Source organism: Bacillus rossius, chromosome 1 (assembly GCF_032445375.1).
Source record: "Bacillus rossius redtenbacheri isolate Brsri chromosome 1, Brsri_v3, whole genome shotgun sequence".
Classification (NCBI taxonomy): Eukaryota; Metazoa; Arthropoda; class Insecta; order Phasmatodea; family Bacillidae; genus Bacillus; species Bacillus rossius.
This window is the reverse complement of record NC_086330.1, coordinates 41,714,098-41,734,822: the sequence shown is the minus strand read 5'-3', so window position 1 is coordinate 41,734,822 and position 20,725 is coordinate 41,714,098. Positions and strand designations below refer to the sequence as shown.

The window sequence follows — 20,725 nt, the reverse complement described above, 5'->3', positions numbered from 1 at the left end:
TTCGCCAAGCAGAACGATCTTTTCCAGGAGTTGATAATTAATTCGTAGAATCTGTAGCGTTTCTTACTTGGTTTTCCTTTCTGATTCGCTTCACCGTCGCTTCACTGACACCTGTATAAAAAGCTGCGCGTAGTGTTGCTTGAGTCACAGGAAAAGCTAAGTTACCTTCTTTTGCTTCGTTGTCACACTTCTCTACAACAGTGTTTATAATTTCGCGTCCTTCACTATGTATAACTTTTCTCTTTTTCTCGGTAGAAGCCATTGCTAAAATAAGGTTTATTATTACTTTTTAAATTTATCTATAGTTACGTAAATAGTAGAGTTTAATAATTACTAATTAAATAACTACCTATAAATTTCAAATATATACCTTTAGTAAAAATACTAGCGGACCACGCGTTGCGCCTCAACTTGAAAACAAGAAACGATGTTTCCGCGCAGAACTGTACACTGCTCAGGCGACAAGCGATAACTGGCGCCCACCCTCCATGTTTACGAGTAGGGACCGGTTCCCCCTCAACTCCACCACACCCGTGTTTAGGGATCTTCCCATAAGTCACGTACAGTACCTACCTTACCCCACCCCGTCTTCTTCTTATTTATTTATTTTTTTGCTTTTTCGCATGCGACTGCTAGTGCATGTGTTGGAGTGGCGCCGCAGCAGACGCACTCTCCTCCACTACCGGTTCCCCCACCACGTATCTAACCATTCCCCTCATGCGATCGGAATTTCTGTAACGCTCGTAAATTGAAGCCCCCTCTGCAAAGAAGTTTCACTTCAAAAACATAAGCGAGTGCATAGCACGCCATGCGTACGTCTGTGCAGTGTTAGTAAATAACTACATTAATTACCAAACGATTATGCCTTGTCATCTGACCAGCATTTTGTGAGCACAGTTTTTCATCATATAAATCAATGTTATATAAAATGTTTAGTCAACCATTCTAACCACAATACGTTTTTTTTTTTCATTCACAATTTTTGCTAGTGTCTTTTAAGTAAGAGTATTAATTAATTTTTAAAGCAGGAATTACACCTGGATAGTGTAATAGCTCGCCATTTTTTTTGCACACAATATTATTTATAAATATAAACAGTTTTATAGTCCTGCCAAAATGGCTTCCTACTCTACCCTCACTGGTTCTTGCGCCATGCGTCCGTAATAGAAATGAAATAAATTCATTTCCCTTCCATGCGCACGATCTGTCTCTCATGGACACGACCATCCTTTTCGCAATTGTGCATCAGTGTGTTCGAAAACATAACGATCAAATCTTTTGCCCACGACCTACTATTACTGTTTTTGAAGTGAAAACTTCTATAGGAAGGTTCGGATAGAGAGTAAATTAATGTAAGTCGTCTACGACATGGTCACGTGACGTGTTAATTTTTTTATATTTCAAGGATAAAACTTAATTTATTCTGTTTTTAAAAATTAGGGTTTTTAATTTTATCTTTATTATCCAAGGAAATTTTAACGTTATTGTGTGGTAAATATTGCGAGTATTGGATATTTTTTAGTAGGTAGTTAAGTTAGATTATGTTTTTTCTTTTGTTTATTTATTTACGATGTTAATTTCTTCAAATGTCAGGTTATTGATTTACTAGCGATAATGTTGATTATTTGTAGATTTAAGTTAATATTTTTTTTTTTCCAATGAAACACTTCATTTCTTCTAGTTTTAAAGTTATTATTGGTAAGAAAAAAACTTTTGGGTTCGCGTCACCGACATGCTATAATACCAAAATCATTTTTTGCGTACATTTAACGTAGAAATGATTTCATATTACACATTTAAAAACAAAATTTTAAGTTTTCACTTCTGTCGACAGTCCCCATGACTGACTTTTTTTTTTTCAATTGTGCTTTAGGAAATGATCCAGACGGAGCATTAAGGACACCGTCTGCCCGGGCACACACGCAGTGCGCAAAGCTTCAAGAAAAACAACGCGATTTGAAAAATATTCAAGATATCCGAAGTTGGTCTGTTTACGTAAAGCATTCAGAAGTTCGCCGAGGGCAGATAAGTGGTTTCGTTCCCGGATTAAGTTTTTAAACTGTAATTTTACAAGAGTTAATATGATTAAAATACGTGTTTTAGAGTAATTTTCAGGCATAAAACCACCGGCATAGATTCCTGAAAGCACTCAACGGACTCTCATTACACCCTTATCTAAATTTCGCCGCCATATAATGTCATGGTCACCGCTAGAATGTTGTAGTTGTCCTACGCACGACGAGAAGCCTGCGCGCCAGTCCAGAGCCTTGTCGCGCTAGAAGCACCAGCGAGCGTCGCGCTCATCATCCCGCTTCGCTAACACGGGCACACCCCTGACGAGGCGGGTCTCTCAAGGCTCTCTGTCACACGTGCCTGTCCTCGGCGTCCGAAATACAAGTTTGGCACAGCGCACCCAGTACCGGGGCGTTAACCAACCCCAAAACCCCTGAAAATTTATTACATTCTCTCCTCTTTCAGTTCTGATCTTAAAGATAATTACAAACGCCACAACGGATGGCGATACTTTACGAACTGCTCCCTCGTAGCTGTAATGGGCACAGAGCTACTGAATAAAGTGGCGGATACATGTATTTATTAAAAAAAATATTTTTTTAAAAAAAAAATATGTCAACAATAAGGATTTTGGACTTTATTTTGGATTTTGGATTTTATCATTTTCAACATGCATCACTGCCTTTGTGGATCGTGATTCCATGTGTATTCACCTGCCTTCACCGAGACCTCGCATTTTTTTTAAATATTTTCAGATGAGAGGGGAGGATATATCCTCCCTATCCTTCTTACCTCGTTGCGACCGCTATTGACTAACTGAATCTTGGCTGCTTGGAAGAGGCCACATTCGTGACAATGATGGCGCACCCAACACTAAATACCTCCAGTTGTTTAATCGCCATCGAATATTGTTTCAAACAGGGCATGCCGAAACGTCAGGCAGACGTTTTCTTCCTCTTTTGCAAGTATTTCCCCCCCCCCCCCATAAAAAGACATAGAACGATGACCCAAAATTGTTTTTATGACAAACATATACATAAAAATATAAACATATAGTTCAAAATTATTGAATTTTTTTGTCGAACAATCATTAACTATTAAATGAAATTCCTTTCTAATGAAATCAGCAAGTTTGCAAAAATTATTAAACTGAAATAATGTAAAACTATGATATATTCTAGACAAAATCTTCCCTGCAATAACTTCCGTGGACATGGATTCAATCTGGAATCCGAGGTAAAAATGTAAACATTTTAACATATCAGGGTTTGGAACTTGCTTATAAACGTGATATACCTTATAGGTTCATATTCCTTCCTGGTTGCGTAATCCCATGACATAACAGTTTCTTGCAGTAAAGGTCAAGATGGCTACATTTCTAGTGACTCGTGAAGAGCCAGTCGTTCATATTCATCTCATTCTTTGGATTTTATTCGCAAGGTATAGACCGACAATTAAGTGTTCGTAAGCCTCTAACACTGCAGTGCATTGTTAAAAATGTTCATGTTAAATATACGAAGAACGCTGACTCACCCAAGCTGGTACATTTCATTATTATTTATTTTTGCTTGTCTAGTCCGCTGATAAAAATATGGACATTAATGGATAAGGAAAGTTAAAATTTTATTATTTTGTAATTTAATGTGCTGGCAAATACTGTTTCAATTCAATCATTTTACAAAAATAAAAAATTATATATATTGCCAGTAAACGACGTTATTCCACCGGAAATACGATTGTAAGCATCTATAAAAACTTACCTGATGATAATTTAGTAGGAAATAATATCAAAATATCCTAAAATAAAAATCATAGTTGACACTGAAGATGGGTTGAAAATCTTGTTTGGAAGATTAAATTTTTCAAATTTTCTGAGTGAGGGCATCCTTAAAAATTAAAAAACCCAGGGTTTTCAAAGTCTAAGGCCAGGAATATTCGTAAATCTGCGATTATGTTCGTAAGTTTACTGGTTATGAATTCACTTGCTTTGAACATTGATTAATAGCAATGATATTGTTATGCTGACAAAACTAAGAAAGTGTACAGTTGGAAACCTTGTGACTCGGAGGTCGCAGGAGCTCACCATGAACTGCTCGTCGAGCCGGCGGGCGGCCGGGTCGCGCGGGAACTCGTAGAACATGGGCCGCGCCAGGGGCTCGCCGCTGCGGCCCGCCTCGGCCAGCAGGGAGCCGTAGTACGGCAGCAGCGAGTAGCGCAGCCGCAGCGACTCCAGCACGCCGGCGGCGAGCAGGGCTCCCCCTAGCGGCGGGTCCAAGCCGCGGGCCAGGGGCAGCGTGGCGCCCAGCGAGTACCAGCGCAGGCACAGCGTAGGGTCAGCGTCGCCCCGGCCCGCACAGAGCGGACCCCCGCCCGCCAGCGGCACGCCTGCCGCCGTCCACCTCCATCTTCCATCCTCATTGCTCACCATCCACCTCCATCTTCCATCCTTATTACTCATCATCCACCTCCACCGTTCATCCTCATTGCTCCTCATCATCCACCTCCAACGTTCATACTTATTGCTCATCATCATCCACCTCCAGTGTTCATCGTTATTGCTCCTCATCATCCATCTCCATAGTTCATCCTTATTGCTCATCATCATCCACCTCCACCGTTCATCCTCATTGCTCCTCATCAGCCACCTCCACCGTTAATCCTCATTGTTCCTCATCATCCACCTCGAATGTTCATCCGTATTGCTCATCATCAACCACCTCCACCGTTCATACTTATTGCTCCTCATCATACACCTCCACCGTTCATCCTCATTGCTCATCAACCACCTCCAACATTCATACTTTTTGCTTCTCGTCATCCACGTCCACCATTCATCCTTATTGCTCCTCGTCATCCACCTCCACCATTCATCCTCATGGCTTCTCATCATCCACCTCCACCGTTCATACTTATTGCTCATCATCATCCACCTCCAGTGTTCATCGTTATTGCTCCTCATCATCCATCTCCATAGTTCATCCTTATTGCTCATCATCATCCACCTCCACCGTTCATCCTCATTGCTCCTCATCAGCCACCTCCACCGTTAATCCTCATTGTTCCTCATCATCCACCTCGAATGTTCATCTGTATTGCTCATCATCAACCACCTCCACCGTTCATACTTATTGCTCCTCATCATACACCTCCACCGTTCATCCTCATTGCTCATCAACCACCTCCAACATTCATACTTTTTGCTTCTCGTCATCCACCTCCACCATTCATCCTTATTGCTCCTCGTCATCCACCTCCACCATTCATCCTTATTGCTCCTCATCAACCATCTCCAGCGTTCATTCTTATTGCTCCTCATCATCCAACTCCAGCATTCAGTTTTATCGTCATATTAACCACCACCATCATCCATTTTAATCGTCATAATCATTATCAAAATACATCATACATAAAATTTTTTATAAGTACATCATCCCCTACCATCATCAAAATTAATTCAAATCCATCATACATTGCCTTTATTATACGTGATCATCCACCACCATCATCCAACTTAATCATAATAATCAGTGTTTCCAAAATATTCCATACTCGCGGCTCGTTTAATATAGGTACAAATGACTTCCGGCAGCGCACCTTGTACCAACCAATATGAGGTTCGTTCCAAAACTCGTAAAAACAAATTTTTATAGAACAAACGATCAAATTTTAATGTCTGAAAAAAAATGTTTTGTCTTATAAAATCTCAATTTGAAATCTGATATTTTCTTTGAAATTTTTTTATTATTAAGGATATTTTATGAACAAGTATGCGAGGTGGTTGAAAGGAAGACGTAAAGAAACAGTAAACCGAGCGAGTAATTTTTTGATATGATAAAAGCTGCAGCGTCCTTTGCAACGCTTGAAGGTGCCTCTGAAGGCCGCGGTGCACACTTTGGGAACCCCTGGGATTATCCTTGACCACCCTCAATCTCATGTTCAGTCATCAATTGTCACCATTCATCACCAGTGAAATAACTAGAATAATTAACTTTGCGGTCATTATATTAAAAAATCTGCCAGCTTTTGCCAGACGCAGTGGTGACCTGCTGACGGCCCACGACGTCGTTCAGCACGGCCCGCCCAAGCTATCTTTCAACTAACAACTATCATAAGGTATAACGTTTTGTACTAACCATCGTTGTTTGCTTATATGCAGATTTCAGTGTCAGCAGACACGGTATTCTCACATAAATAATCAAAAATATTATTTATATTTATGTAATATATTATAATGTAATGTGTCATTATTTTTTTATATTTTTTAAAAGATTTTTTATTAAAAACCCTATTTAAATGCTTTTATTCCTTCACTTTATCACATGCCACGTATTTATCTTATTAGTCACTCTACAGAGCAGGTAAAACATAAAATAAAAACACGTGAACAGGACTTCCAGTACTCACCAGTGATGTGTAACATCTAACCTCGGTAACGAGCAAATTCAAGTGTTCTCGTGTTGCAAATACACTCTATGATACGAAACTCGGACACGAAATTTGAAGTTCAATTCTTGAAAATAAAGCAGAGCGTGATAAATAAACGAAAATTGTATTTTAAAATACATTTCTTGAGGCAAATAACGCGAAGCTTACAAACCCACCGCTAGAATTCGTTGCCGAAGCAGCTACGTTGACTATCGAATCATTAAATTTGCAGAGCGAAATTTTAAACTATATAATGAAACGGCTTCGAAAAAAGTGAAAAAGACTAGATGAAATATTAAACCCCCGCTTTGGACCTAATTTTCGACAGTTAATTTTAGTAAAATAATGCCCATTTTGTAAATATTAAACAGTTAATACTATAAAGTTTCTCTTTGGATTTGTGAAATTTTGTTCGTGCCATCCGCTACAGATGGCAGCACCATGGTTACACATTTCCGTTCCATACGACTTTCGTTCCATTCACGAAATTACTGTTACCAAATGTCTTATACCGAGAGCTAAGATGTTTACACATCAAAAATTTGGTATAATAATACAGTATGTCGATAAAAGAAAGTCCCAGTTATGAATTTTAAGAGTATCAATCATAAGCATTGTAGAGTTTTGGTTCAAGGTCACAATTAAAGAGTAATTCAAGCAGTTTTTAGATAAGTGCATGCTCGATTGCTGCTTAGTTTGTTTTCTCGCTTGCAGCGCCACCTACGCAAAAATAGCAACTCCTGAACGTAAAGCAATTTGTGTTCTGCAATTTGCTAAGAGCTAATCTGCAATTTCAGTTCAAACGTGCGTTTCGTTTTGGTTTGGTCGTCGGATCGTTCGTAATGGCCTCAACGTTTCACCAGACGTAACGCGTGCGTACCACGTTCCGCTACTACCTGATGATATTTGCCGGAGTTGAGACGCGGATTTTGAGAAGATGATAATTTGCTTCCATGTACTCCGGACGTGATGACCAACGTGTTTGGGAAAAAATTGAACTTTAGATTTGGGAAAGGGTGCCGTATAACTGGAAGGGGCACGTATTGAATATTGGTAAGGAAAAATCTAGATTAAACTGTAAACAGTCTAAATGAAACCGTTATGGTTAGGGGCAGGAAATTTTCGCGAAAAAATCTGATCGCCTACTAGACTGCAACAAGGTATACCCACACCAGCGGTTTCTTCCTTGTGACTGGCGGCCGTCTGCGAGAGAAATTCGTTGCCTTGTTTGCACAAGCCACTAAGAACGAGTTTGCTTCCACACTGAATTAGTGTGATTGGTTGTCGTAACAATCGACGTGCACCTCAAAGTAACTCGCCCAATCACGAAACACAGACGATGCTACAGTGTTTTAACTTGCAGCTGCTCTCGGGATCTTTTCGCGAAATTTTCATGGCCCTAGTTATGGCACGTGTGATGGGATCGGAGAGAGCCACTGACCGGCCAGCCCGGCGCCCAGCACCGACACCACGGCGCGCCGGAGGCCGGCCCACGAGGCCTGGGGCGCCGCGCTGCCCTGGTTGGCGCAGGCGGTTGCCCCGGGCCCGCAGGAGCCGCCCAGGACCGCCGCGTGATGCAGCGCCGCGGAGCGCACCAGCGCCTCGCCCTGCAGCCGGCCGTACGAGTTGTGCAGCTCGTAGTGCCGCCTGCCGCCGTAGTGCCGGGCCGACCACTGCACCGTGCCCCGGGACAGCGAGCCGTTCGCCGCCTCGCAACACCAGCACCGTCCGCAACTACTGCCCGAGCTCTCCGTCCTCATGCTCCAGCAAAACATTCACTCTCGCTAAAACACTGTTATTTCTTCTACGAGTGTGTTTACTTCACGAGTCTCGTCCTCATCTTCGGAACACCTCCATACTCTAGCAAATCATTCAAAAACCTGTTGACACTCTCGCCAAAACACTGTTATTTCTCTTCTACGAGTGTGTTCACTTCAAATAAATTTACTTAAAAGTAAAAAAAAAAAATTAAGGAGTTCCAAACTGCCGTGTTCACATTTTGCAAATATCAATTTTTTTTTGACATTTTAAACGCGTAGTAAACTGGGTTCGAACCCAGGTCTCTTAAGTTTTTTATTAAAATTTTATGAAAACATAATTAAGTAATTTTTTTTAATAAATTTTTACAATTGTTTCTAATTTTTTAGATAATAATTGTTGAATTTAAAAATTGCAAACATAATTCCAAATGGCGGAATAAGTATTTATAAAAGTTTTAGTGAAATTAAAAAAAGTTTTTTTTAATTTAAAAATTTTTTTCCGAACAGAACAATATAAATTAACAAGGAAAAAAGAAAAGGAAATAATAGAGGTATAGATTAACTAAATAAGAGAAAATACTAACGGAGCCTGATGTGAACAATAATGGAAGGAATATTATATAAGTTTAGAAGAGAGAAGAAAGAAGAGTTAAAATGATGTCATGAATTAATTTACAGAAAAGGCAGAAAATAAACGAGGAAGAGAGTAAGAAAAAAAAAACAATAGATGACATGGAGTAGAAGAGGGTTTAATATGGTTATGAAGATATAAGAAAATCCTTGTAGAATGAATGAGAGAAAAATTAGGGAAAAAGATATACCTAATGAATAAAAATGTAAGAAGATAAAGGAAAGGAAACTAAAGGACTGCGGGGAAAGAGAGAAGAGGACCGAAATAAGGTACATAAGTGACAAAATGAATAAGGTGGGATAAGTTAAAAATTACGACGACCCTGCTATCGATCCGGATGTGATTTAAATTTATTTATTCTTTAATTTTTTTAATTAATATGAAACACGGGGACAGAATCCAGCAGAGAAACTGAAATGAAGAAGGGAGACGATGGGCAGGTGGTGTGTGACCCGGCGAGCTACCTGCGGCAGGTACGGCAGATCCTCCGCCTCGCGCCCCGGGCTGTCGTCCTGCGGCCAGTTGTCGGCCAGCACGAAGCCCGCCAGCACCGCGGAGACGTTGCCGGCGGCGGCAGAGAGCAGCCGCAGGTTGGAGGCGGTCCAGTTGCCCGCCCCCGGGTGCGCGAAGTCCGGGTAGTGGACGGGGCGGCCGCGGTACTCGCCCGAGTACAGCGAGCCGTCGGCCCGCCTCAGGAAGCAGTCGCCCTGCGCCTCCGACACCTGCGGGGCAGCACACCCGCCCTTCGACCCTTCCACGTCCTTCCCTTCTCTCGGCGCAGATACATCTCACAGTAATGTCGTGGATATGGTAGGGAAATGCGTCATCTCCGTGCTGCGTCGGCCCGGAAGGCTCGGAAACCTCGAACCCGCGTGATTCATTCGTGTGAATGAATAGTTTTATAAAAAAATTGTGCTCACCCATCACTGTACCAACCACGCTCGATGGTGCTCAACTTTGATAAGTCCAAAACCGAAATACTGTCTTTACCCGCTCGGCCTCCGTGGCATCATGGAATGCGTAAAATATTACGTAAATGAATATTTTAAATATATATGCAAAGTAAGAATATCTAAGGAAAAAAAAATTAAAAATTTTATGGGTCCTTTAACTTTACTGTTTAATCTTTTAAACCGCCCTACGTAACCAACGACTGTTCCGAAACTAAACGAAGCGCATCAAATGCACCGACTTAGAGATAAATGGTATGAAATAAAATAAAAATTAGCCTAACCGAAGCTGGGATGGGTTAGGTTGGGTGTTATTCGGTTAGGTTGTTACTATCTTGTTAAACAGATTTATTGTTTTGTTTTGTGTAAGAAGGGGGTGGGAATTGTTACCTTTTTCCTTTTAATTAATACTTTTCGTATATTTATCAATTATCGCCATTATTTTTAAGAATCCTACGTTAAATTTTGTGCCCGAGTTTCGTATTATAAGATTATTTGCAACATGAGAACACATGAAATTGCTCGTTACCGAGGTTAGATGTTTACACATCACTGGCGAGTGCTGGAAGAACGTTCACTTTTTTTTATTTAATTCGATACCTCCCTTGCATTATTTGTTCTGCCACAAATATTTTAAACAGATATTCAGTAAGTGTAATACCATGGGCGTAAAAAAGGCACGCAAATCTTCGCAATTTTCAAAGCCTGCCAGTCAATCACAGCCATCCAGTGCGGAAGCAAAGGCGTTCTGAATGGCCAGGCCAAAATGTGCAACCGCTTGTATTACAGACGGCCGCCAATTACAAGGGAAAATTGCTAGTGCAGGCTAATATTATTGCGGTCTAATAAGTGATCAGAATTTTTTTTTCGCGAAAAATAATTTTCCTAAGTAACTAGTGTCTCTTGACAGTATTATTACAGTGCAGTCATCCCAAAAAATAAAGTTCAATACCAAACGCCAATGATTCCACTGGGGAGACCATTTGTAAAAGTCGCTGTTAATTTCTGGTATAACACTAAATTATATGCTATGCTTTAACAGAGCCCAATTTTGAAAATCAAACAATTTTATACTGCTATTGCCTAAAAATGGTTGAAACTAAGATGGCGTCTTTCGGTTACCATCTCTTTCCATTAAGGTTAGTTAACTATATAATACTTAAGAATTAACAGTAAGAATTTGTCATATCGTCGGTCTAATTAGCAAACCTCGTAACTCCACTTTTTGTCAAAAATTGGTTTTTGGTACTACTATATACTCAGTTATGTGTTCTATTACCATTCCAAAGATCATAACAATAAACAATCCCTATGGGCTACAATCCTATTTTCAGAAAACCTCTTATCTCCAGCTGTCGATTTTCTGCATATTAGCATACCTCGTAACTCCATTTTGTTAGTAAACAAACACAGTGTTATTGTTGGACTGTCTATTAATTGTTTTTAAAATATTATTCTAATTGTTTCGATATTGTTTGTATGTATGGAGCAGGTACATTTTATTATTATCTCACACTTTAACTATTGTCCATCGGTTATTTATGCATACAAAACACTTATTGCAATAAATTATACTTTTCAAACTTTTGTAATACAGGCCATAATATCAAATGTTTTTGGAGGTAATGTCTAAACTATTTTATACGATTTAGCTATCCATTCTTCATTTCAGAATGTCAAGAGCCAAGAATGATTTCGGCATGGATCTCATGAGTACTCCTTGTAGAACATCATACATTCTTTACGATATTGGCACTTTCATTGTTTTCTTTTACTGTTTTCGATTTGAAAGCCAAAGATGGCTTCTGTTATCTGTGGAACGAGACTGAGAGGGGCCTTGGTTCAAATGAGTTTGCTACAATAATTTGCAACTTCATCTTGTCGCAACTACCTTTGAGGAACGATGCCGACAAATTGATACTGTATAGTGATGGTTGCTGCTATCAAAACAGAAATGTGACTCTCGCCAATGCACTCTTACAGATATCGGTGACAAAGTGTGTAACGATAAAGAAAAAGTTTCTGGAGGTCGGACACACACAAATGGAGGCAGACTCCATGCACTCGAAGAAAAAAAAAAAGCTGAAAATCAAGAAGATTAATGTTCCAGCTGACTACATTGCAACTTGCAGGGAAGCACACAGAAATCCACGTCCATATGAAGTTCATTATTTGACTCACAGTTTTTTTTTTAAAATTTGATCATGCTCAAGTGTATAGCTCTATCAGACCAGCAGAATAACTGGGGATCCATGTGTTACCGACATCAGAGCCTTGAAGTACACTCCAGATGGGGTTATTTCCTACAAGTTGGGTTTCACAGAAGAGTGGAAGAACTTGCCTATTCTCAAAAAGAACATTACTGATAAGCCATTTAATCGTTTGCCAGCACTGTACACTGAGAGGCTGAAGATAAAGAAAACTAAATACGACCATTTGCAGTCCCTGAAAACAACTATGGAGTCAGACTATCACTTATTTTATGATAGCCTTCCTTTTCAAAACTAAAGCATTGATTTTCTGAGGGGTAGTTTTTTTTTACAATTTGTTGGAGTAATATTTATTGCCTCAGTTATCAGTATTTAAAAGCTAGTTTTATCTTGATGTTCTTTCAAACGAATTTATAGTCAATGTTGATTTTATGTACTATACAATATTGCTGTTGTGTATTGTATACTGTCCTTACTGTTCAATATCGGAAATAACCCTTGTATTGTTAGAGATACTTTTTTATAATACACGAATAAATTTGGTGCTATAACTATTCATCTCAAAATTGTTCTAATATCAATATTAAGTTTACGCCAATAAGAAGATTTATATCTTATCAAACCTCGTATCTCCATATTTAGTTTGAATTTATGATTGTAAAACCTCGTAACTCCATTAAAAAAAGGTTTAATAATTAAAAACTGACACAGAGTTTGTTGACAAACGTCAGGGGGTGTTTTAACTTTTATGTGATGAATTAAACACATATTTAGTACAAACAAAAAAGTTATTCAGTTTTTTGCTTCTCTTGTAAAATTTGTCTTCAGGGAGTTACGAGGTTTGCTAATTAGTCCGTCGATATCCTTAATATATGTCACGGTGTTTACGAGCGTAATGGTTTACGATTGTCGGTTAACGACAATCGTTAACTACATTCTTGAGTTACTCTAAGTTATTTCTCTTGTACAAGCTGCATTGCAACTCCAAATTCTGTACGGCACATTGCTTAGGGATAAATTAAGAAGTTGCATCTGAAAGCTTCATTGAAAACCGGTGTTTATTAAACTTTTTAATATTACATAAAAACTGTAGACAAAATTATTTCAATATTTTTTTTTATATACTTGAAGTCATTTTTTAAAGGACAGGACATAAATCTTACTGTAATTTCTTCAGTACACAATTGTAGACTAGCCTTTGAACTGGTATGAATAGGGAAATAAACATTTTGTCTTAAACATTCCCGAACTTGTGTTTCCGTCACTGTTTGCAAGGGGTTGATTGAATTAGGCTTAAGAGGGAAAATGCTTATTTTTTTTTTAAATTAATTTTTGTGATAACGATTTTGTAATATATATCCTAATTGTGGCACATTGAAGAATAAATACTAGCTACAATATTTTTTACGCCATCATCGTCTAGTGTTGATGAACATGCTTCAACATGTAACCGACATGATGGGAGGAAACTTCTGATTACTTCGCGCGAAGAGACTTAATAGTTACACAAGATCACAAGTGTTGACTTCAACAAATGTCCAGAGCTTGTTCTGTGTTTTATCCACACGTATAGCCAAGTAACACATCTCTAATAAAAGTTTCAGACAATATAAAAAAGCCAAGTTCCTTACAGGTGTCGATGAAAGAGGACAGATCATTGACGGAATGCGTGAAGATAAATGAGAACATTCCGAGAACACCCACAAGTTTACGGCAACATTTCTCATTCGTGTATATATAGCGGATCGATCCCCCAACATAATCGACTCGGTGGGAGCGCGAGTTATCTAACAACTCGATCAACGTGGTTCTTCCTTTAACAGGTGGCTAAAGTTTACGTTATAAAATTTGCATGAGACGCAATAGCACAATAATGCAAGATGCAACAAACTAAGAAAACTGCTGTAGGTTACAAAACACGCAAGCCATCACCAACCTTAAAACCTAAAACTGTAAATCTACAGAAAAAAATTTTCATCGGGCTTCTTTCCACAATTAAAGGGGGTTTTTAAAAGGAAAGGTATAAAATTCTTAATAATTTGGATCAAAAGATTTATTTTCTTTTACTGTGCAATATTTTTAGTAATTGATGCATGATGTGATGAAAATAAAAACGTTCGTATTCTTATATACGCAAAACATTTGCATATATAAATTATTCAGAACACTTCCCTTTTATTATTTACTAACCCGGCCTAACAGGGTTGCCTATCCAGTGCCAGATTGCTGTGTAAATGCCAGTTTTATGACCTTCGGTTAAACCTAAGCCTACAATTTAACTTATAGATAGTGCTTATTTTTGTTTTACGACCCTCTGAGATATTTTTCCGGTTATAGTTTACAGTGGATGAACTGGTGGCTATCTGCTTAACCTTGAACTAACGAGCATCAGAAAATAAAATGGCGAGATATCAGGTGAGGTTAGTTGTTGACAGTGATAGTGACGATGATGACTATTTGGAAATTTCCAATGCAATTTAATGCAGGATTCGATGAACTGATTTAATCCTGCACACAAATTCTTATTTCCATTAATCGAAATTTAGTTAAAAATTACTTAATGTGATTATGTAAGTAGGCCTATCGCTGATTCGTAAATTATATTTGTCTTTACTTAATACTTAAGGAAATAGAACGTTGTATATAACGTACACGTGAAGGTTAGAAAAATTGTGTTTATTTACTGTTTAAAATCATTGCAAAACGAGTGTTATTCCAACTACTATAATTCGTATTTTCGTGAAAATTAGCTTGTAAATTAATCACCAGAACTTGTTAGAATATATATGCACATTTATTTGTAATAAAGTAACCCTATTCGGGACTGAAATGTACTTCAAACGACTTCAGGAAAAGGTCAATTTCGCCCAGTTGCAATTAAATGTGAAAATAAAGGATATATTTTCACCCCGTCCCTATCTTACAAACCTATACTACCTCCCTGCCATGCCCGTAACAAATCCTTTAAATGAAAACGGCACACCAATAATAACTACACCAGTAAAATTAAAATTACCATGTAGTTTCCCGAGTTAAGGTCTACATGAATGGATTATTAAATAAACAATACAACAGAAAAAATTGGTTGTTATGTAACGGAACTCTATTTTCTATATCTCTATCGTTTTTGTGAATAAAGACTTATTTCCGTTTGCTGGGCCCCCACATTCGATTACGGGCCCTGCACCCAGGATCGGAGACGTGCTACATTATAATTGCATGGTTATTTCTTATCTACACCCTTTTTAGAAAGTTATTTAAACTGAAAATACAGGTTATAATTATGATTACTATTTTTAAAGTCCAAACTAAGCTTAACTTATAAATTATTCTATATTTTTTCTAGTTTGTAAACAATTATAATAGTTAAACTTTAAATCCAGGGGTCCACCCAGCCCCACCCTTGTGGGGGCCATGGTCTTAACTTATCATACCTAACTAAGTAGATATCGTGCTTTGGACTACAAGAGTATCGTTGAAAAGAAAAAGGACACGGTTATGCGGAATGAAAATAAAGTTAAATGTCAAAGTAGTTATTTTGTTTCATTTTATATAATTCTGTTGCCAGATAAAGTTTAAGATAATTTCTTTTTGTTGCAGCCGTTACATCAAACAAAATGCAAAAACAGCTGACTATCAGACTACAGGAAAGAGATGTCTTGCAACTTAAAATAAACATTTGTACCAAACTAGTTAATTTTATTGCCAATACATCCAATATTACACCACACTCTTCGTCAGGTTTCAGTTAGCCAACCTCCGACTAAATACGAGTCGTAAAACACCATTTGTTTTTCATCCGGAGGTTAGTTTAGCTGTCGGTTGGCTATACTTAAGATTTAACTGGAGGTTGTAAACCCGGCCCTAAGGTGTTAAATATACTTTTTTTTTTTTTTTTTTTTTTTCAATTCCTTTACCCTCCATGTCAACTCCCAAGACTTGTAGCTGTTAAGTATTAATTTATTATGAGCCCTTTAAAACACACTACTAAACTGGTAATTTAAACACTTATTGTTTTTAACAACATTAGGCTGAATATCTGCGAAACCACTCCATGAGTGTGCATCGATGCACACATTTTCCAGCGATAAAATTACAGGATTGCCGCTTAAAGCTAGGTATGTGCATCATGGCGAAAATACTGCACGCTAGTTCAGTACTGTGCACATTGAGACGACCGGGTGGTTGATGCACGTGCTTTTGAAGTCCTTAACGCTTATTAGTTTCTGTCAGAAAAATAAAAAAAAATATTCCCAAAGATGGAGCAGCGTAAGAAGTCACTGGTGGGAGGGGCGTGAATGCTTAGAGAAAGCCTGTCTTCTATCGGCTGCATTTGCCATGTTTCTATCATTCACTCTGCAGATTTATATGTCGCGGATTGGTTCTAATAGCTTTGTACTTTTTAGCCTACAAAAGCCTAGAATATATTTTAAACGCTTTGTACAACTGTTGAGGTAAATTAAGTATAAGATCATCCCCGTAGCCAACAATATCTCAGAGTTCATTTGCAGTAGTATTTATTATCGGTTTTAACTTACCTGTGGGGGCAGCGATAGCAGGAATTTTTTCCCACTGGCCTGTAGAGCGTCGAATGCAACGGCAAGTTCGCTGAACACTTCAGCAGACGCAGAGAAGTTGAGGTCGCCGAGTAGCCTCTCGTGGATGCAGTCCGAGTCATAGGGCAGCCCTTGTGATATCGAGCGGTTGTGGAACTCGATGAACTCACTCAGGATGGCAGTTGCATTCACTTGCGTCGAGTTCGTCCCATCAGAGGAGTCCCGACAGACGTGGAAGCCGAGGACCCAGAACGGGGGAAGTCTTGGCCTGCCGACTATCTCAGTCAGCTGGTTCACCACGTCTCTGGGTCTAGGACCTGCAAGTATGTTGATATCCCAGCCCAGGTTAGATATAGCTCTCAGGATTACGACGTTGGATTTATTATTGAAAGACACCTCCAGCGGCCCATAATTCTGAATCAACAATCCATGCGCATCCCCTTCTTCTCCGAGGCACATCAGGTAAGGGAAGCTTGCAGACCTCGACGATGAACTGTACAGCAGAGTGGTGTTTTCGAGCCCCAGTCCTCCCAGACCGTACACGGTGCCTCCCGGAGGACAACGCAGACCGATCTCCCAGTAGTTATCGCTGGCTATCAGAGGACTCCGCGTCGTCGATACCAACGGCGCAGATGAGTTGTCGCCTCTCCTGTACACCTCGAACGTGAAGGCAGGACCGGACACGCGAACCACGAAGCTCGAGTCATTCGCGCTCGACGACGCGACGTCGGCGAAGGCCGAGGAGCCGGGGGTGCCGACGACGATCCTCAGGCGGGTCGCCGACGCGAACCGGAACGCGGCCCGCAGACGAGGGTAGCTGGTGGTGAGAAGAGGCGTGCGGGACAGCCGGGGAGACAGATCGAAGTCCATGTCCGCCGACACCCTCTTGGTCTCCCGCGTGGAGGTCCAGAGGTAGGCGTGGCGCGCCGGGATCGAGTGGTAGCACTGCCTGCTGCCCGGGTCCCAGCAGCAGCTGACGGCCTCGCACTCTCGCTGGCCGACCTCCGAGTAGGCGGTCGTGCACGGAGTCCTGCAACGGACAGTAGTGCACTAGCAACAACTAATACCTTTCATATACGAATAACACAGGTTACGGATTATCCAGGGATCTTCGTCAATTTATCGGTCCTAAGTCGGTTGGCTTTGAACTTGAATTCACAAGAATCACCCTGAAGTATTAACTAGCAGCAGTTCTATGTAAGAGCGATGGAGGCGATGCCAACCCCCGCCCTGTCCCGCAATGAACAAATAACATGTGGAGACAGTAACAAATGAGCTTCTTCATAGCTTTTATAATGAATTTTAAAGATGCCCGAAATTCTTTAAAATATAAGTTTTTAAAAATATATTTTTTTCCAATATTATGGGCTTTCCCATTAAACTGGCAGGTATACCACACCTCTCCAAATTTTCTAGTCACTCGCCCCTCCCAATATTTGCAGTTATTTTCACCCTTGATATTAACAAAATTTTCAAAATGTATTTTAAATCTACAAAAAAAAACACGCTTGTTCCTTCCACGTGCATGTATACCCTGTTATCGTCGGAATACATAACGAAGAAGTTGGTGTCCGGCGCACGCTGTTTAAGATTTTAACCTTAAATTTACGAATAAGGCTGGTTACAAATTAACAAGGATCTTCCAAAAATTTACTATCTTTGTATATTTAAGGATACTGATTCATTTACTTTGAGCAGGAATTAACAATAACAATCTCGTATAGTGACGAAACATTCAAAAACTTGTAAAAAACATTCGTGTATCTGTGTTTACCTTGTTTACTAAAAATCACAAAACTCGGAATTTGGAATACATCGCATTTCCTACTAAGATTCAGTTAACTGAAATTACAAAGAACTCTTCGTTTATTTGAGGTGCTTTCTTCGTTAAAAAGGTCATAAATTTACTGTAATTTCTAACAGTGCAGTTTCTATAAACATCCAATTATCTGGAATTACGAAGAACGCTTCGTTTATTTAAGGCAAATTCTTCGCTGAAATGTCCGTAAATTTACTGTTATTCTGTTTGGCGATAGCTGTCCTCATTTTCTGTTATCGCTGACGCGTGGCACTCCGGTGGCTAAGGTCGCGTTTCGATACCGCATTGCCCAAAAATATGAACACCAAGTTGGCACACCAGTGACTCGGAGCTCATTATAATCTTGGGGACTTGGGAGTGGTCCTGACTCCTGCAGGAGAAGGCGACTGTCACCTGAGGTATCGGAGCTGTTGCCGGCTCTAGCTATCCGAGACCTGATAACATAACCACGAAAAGGGTGCAAGGATACGAATACATAGCCTCTCCGCACTGATGGCAACCTGCTTCCTCCTCGTGGTACCAAGGTGGACTATGCCAGGGAGTCCTCGTCCCTCGACATCCTCAGATGTCGGAAAGAGGTATCTGTAGAGGTGGAAAAACCTTCTTGGCAGGCAACAGCAGAAGATTCGGAAAATTCAATTCAGGGTGAACACTATGGGGCCACCAGGCAGTGGGTCCCAAAAGCCATGGATCTAACATGAAGAGCCATATTGGAATAATGATAAAGACCAGTCCTGGGCAAGACTTCTGCTCTGGAAATGACCGCGATAAATAAAATGATTTGTAACCAAATGTAATTAAATAAATAAAATGAAGTAAAATTACATGAAAAAGCATCAAAACAACCGATTTATTACGAAATAAGTGTACTTTAATAGAATCGAATTTCAATGATTAAATGCTAGAATTGTAACGAAATAAATCAAAGGAAAGAACTTAATTGTGTGGAAATGTTATCTAATTGAACATATTAATGTGAAATAACCGAAATAATCTTAAACGATATAAATGGAAATGAAAAACTGTAATCTCCGGGGTGCCGGAGATGGTGGAATATTTGAGGAGCTGGTTCTGCGGGTTTCCAGTTCCCGAGGTGACCCTGCGGTCCGGACTAGGTCAGTTACCCCGCTAGCTCACGGGCTAATAGATCATAGAAACTCCTTGTGCTACTAAAGGTATAGGCAGTAGTGTGGGACTGCCAATCGTAAAGGGAAATCCCCCGCTGAGGTTTAATAAATACGCCCAGGACGTGTGGAACTTTATCGCACTGATGTATACAACACTCGACGCTTACGAGCAAGCCCTAGGAGTCCCCTTTCCGAAACAGGTGGATGGGTACGCAGCTCTCTGCTCCTTTACTAGCCTGGAGAGCTAGTAGAGGTTGAATGGGTGTTAGGCTGGATGACGGGCTCTCTGGGTGTTTTGAGGGGTTCCAGATATGTGTTAGGTTTGGATAGACACCTGCAATACTCACTGTAGAGGCTTGCCCGTGTAGTTGCTGGTTTGGTTGCTGAATGGGTGAGGGGTAGTGTGTAATGTTGGTAATGGGATGGGTTTCCTCAAACTCTCCTCATATCATCTCTCCAAGAACCTCCGAATCGCTCTAAAGTGGCATATCCACTTCCTTCGCCATGTAGGGTCATGCCAAAGTTGGTTCAGACTAAAAAGAGTAGTACTCCTACATGTAGGGGCATTATTTGGTGTGTAATAACTTCGTGGAACGTAAGTTCTGATGACTATGTTCTCTTGGAGGTTAAGCACTTTGTGTTGGTTAAGCACCTTTTGATACTCTATGGTTGGGATGTCCTTTGAGTCAACCACAGGTTAGCCTAATTATTTTAAGGGGGGTGGGTGTCAATAATGCTGGAATGGGTGACCTCAGCTTCTCATTGTAACGTCACATGAAACACTTCCAAGTTGCATTGAAATTGCGTGTCCATTTCCTTTTGACTCTTGGGAGCTCGTGTTGGTGGTGATCTATCCCTCATGGGAGTAGTTGCTTTTAAGTCCTGCATGTTAAACAACAATTGCAGCATTCTGCTGAATGATTGTGATCTTGATGGTTCCTCTGCGCATAGTCTTGTGAAGCGAAACACTAAACATCCTACCACACATACACATAATACGGTTATAAACCAACAAAGTGCTCATCAACTTGAATCATGCCTGGATGTTGGTATCACCAGACCCGTCATATGCTCTAAGATCACGGCCACCGAAAACCTCAATAATGTTTTTAAATAATGTTATAGGTAAAAGAGTAATAAATAAAATTAGACACACGTCATTTTAGTTTTACACTGTTTATCATGGAAAAATTCCAAAAATTTCAAAATAAGAAATAAAAATTAAATCACCAAG

The 20,725-nt window shown here is 39.8% G+C and overlaps 1 protein-coding gene across 1 annotated transcript in view; it reads right to left on the bottom strand.

The window, feature by feature from the left end:
- Positions 1 to 20,725, bottom strand: part of LOC134535052 (probable maltase-glucoamylase 2) — a 58,986-nt gene that overhangs the window by 13,480 nt on the left and 24,781 nt on the right. Inside the window, exons 4-7 of the mRNA XM_063373894.1 lie at positions 16,528 to 17,575; positions 9,294 to 9,551; positions 7,880 to 8,147; positions 4,097 to 4,398 (exon numbers count right to left, since the gene is read on the bottom strand). Coding sequence (XP_063229964.1) covers positions 4,097 to 4,398; positions 7,880 to 8,147; positions 9,294 to 9,551; positions 16,528 to 17,575 — 1,876 coding nt within the window. The remainder of the gene's footprint in view (positions 1 to 4,096; positions 4,399 to 7,879; positions 8,148 to 9,293; positions 9,552 to 16,527; positions 17,576 to 20,725) is intronic.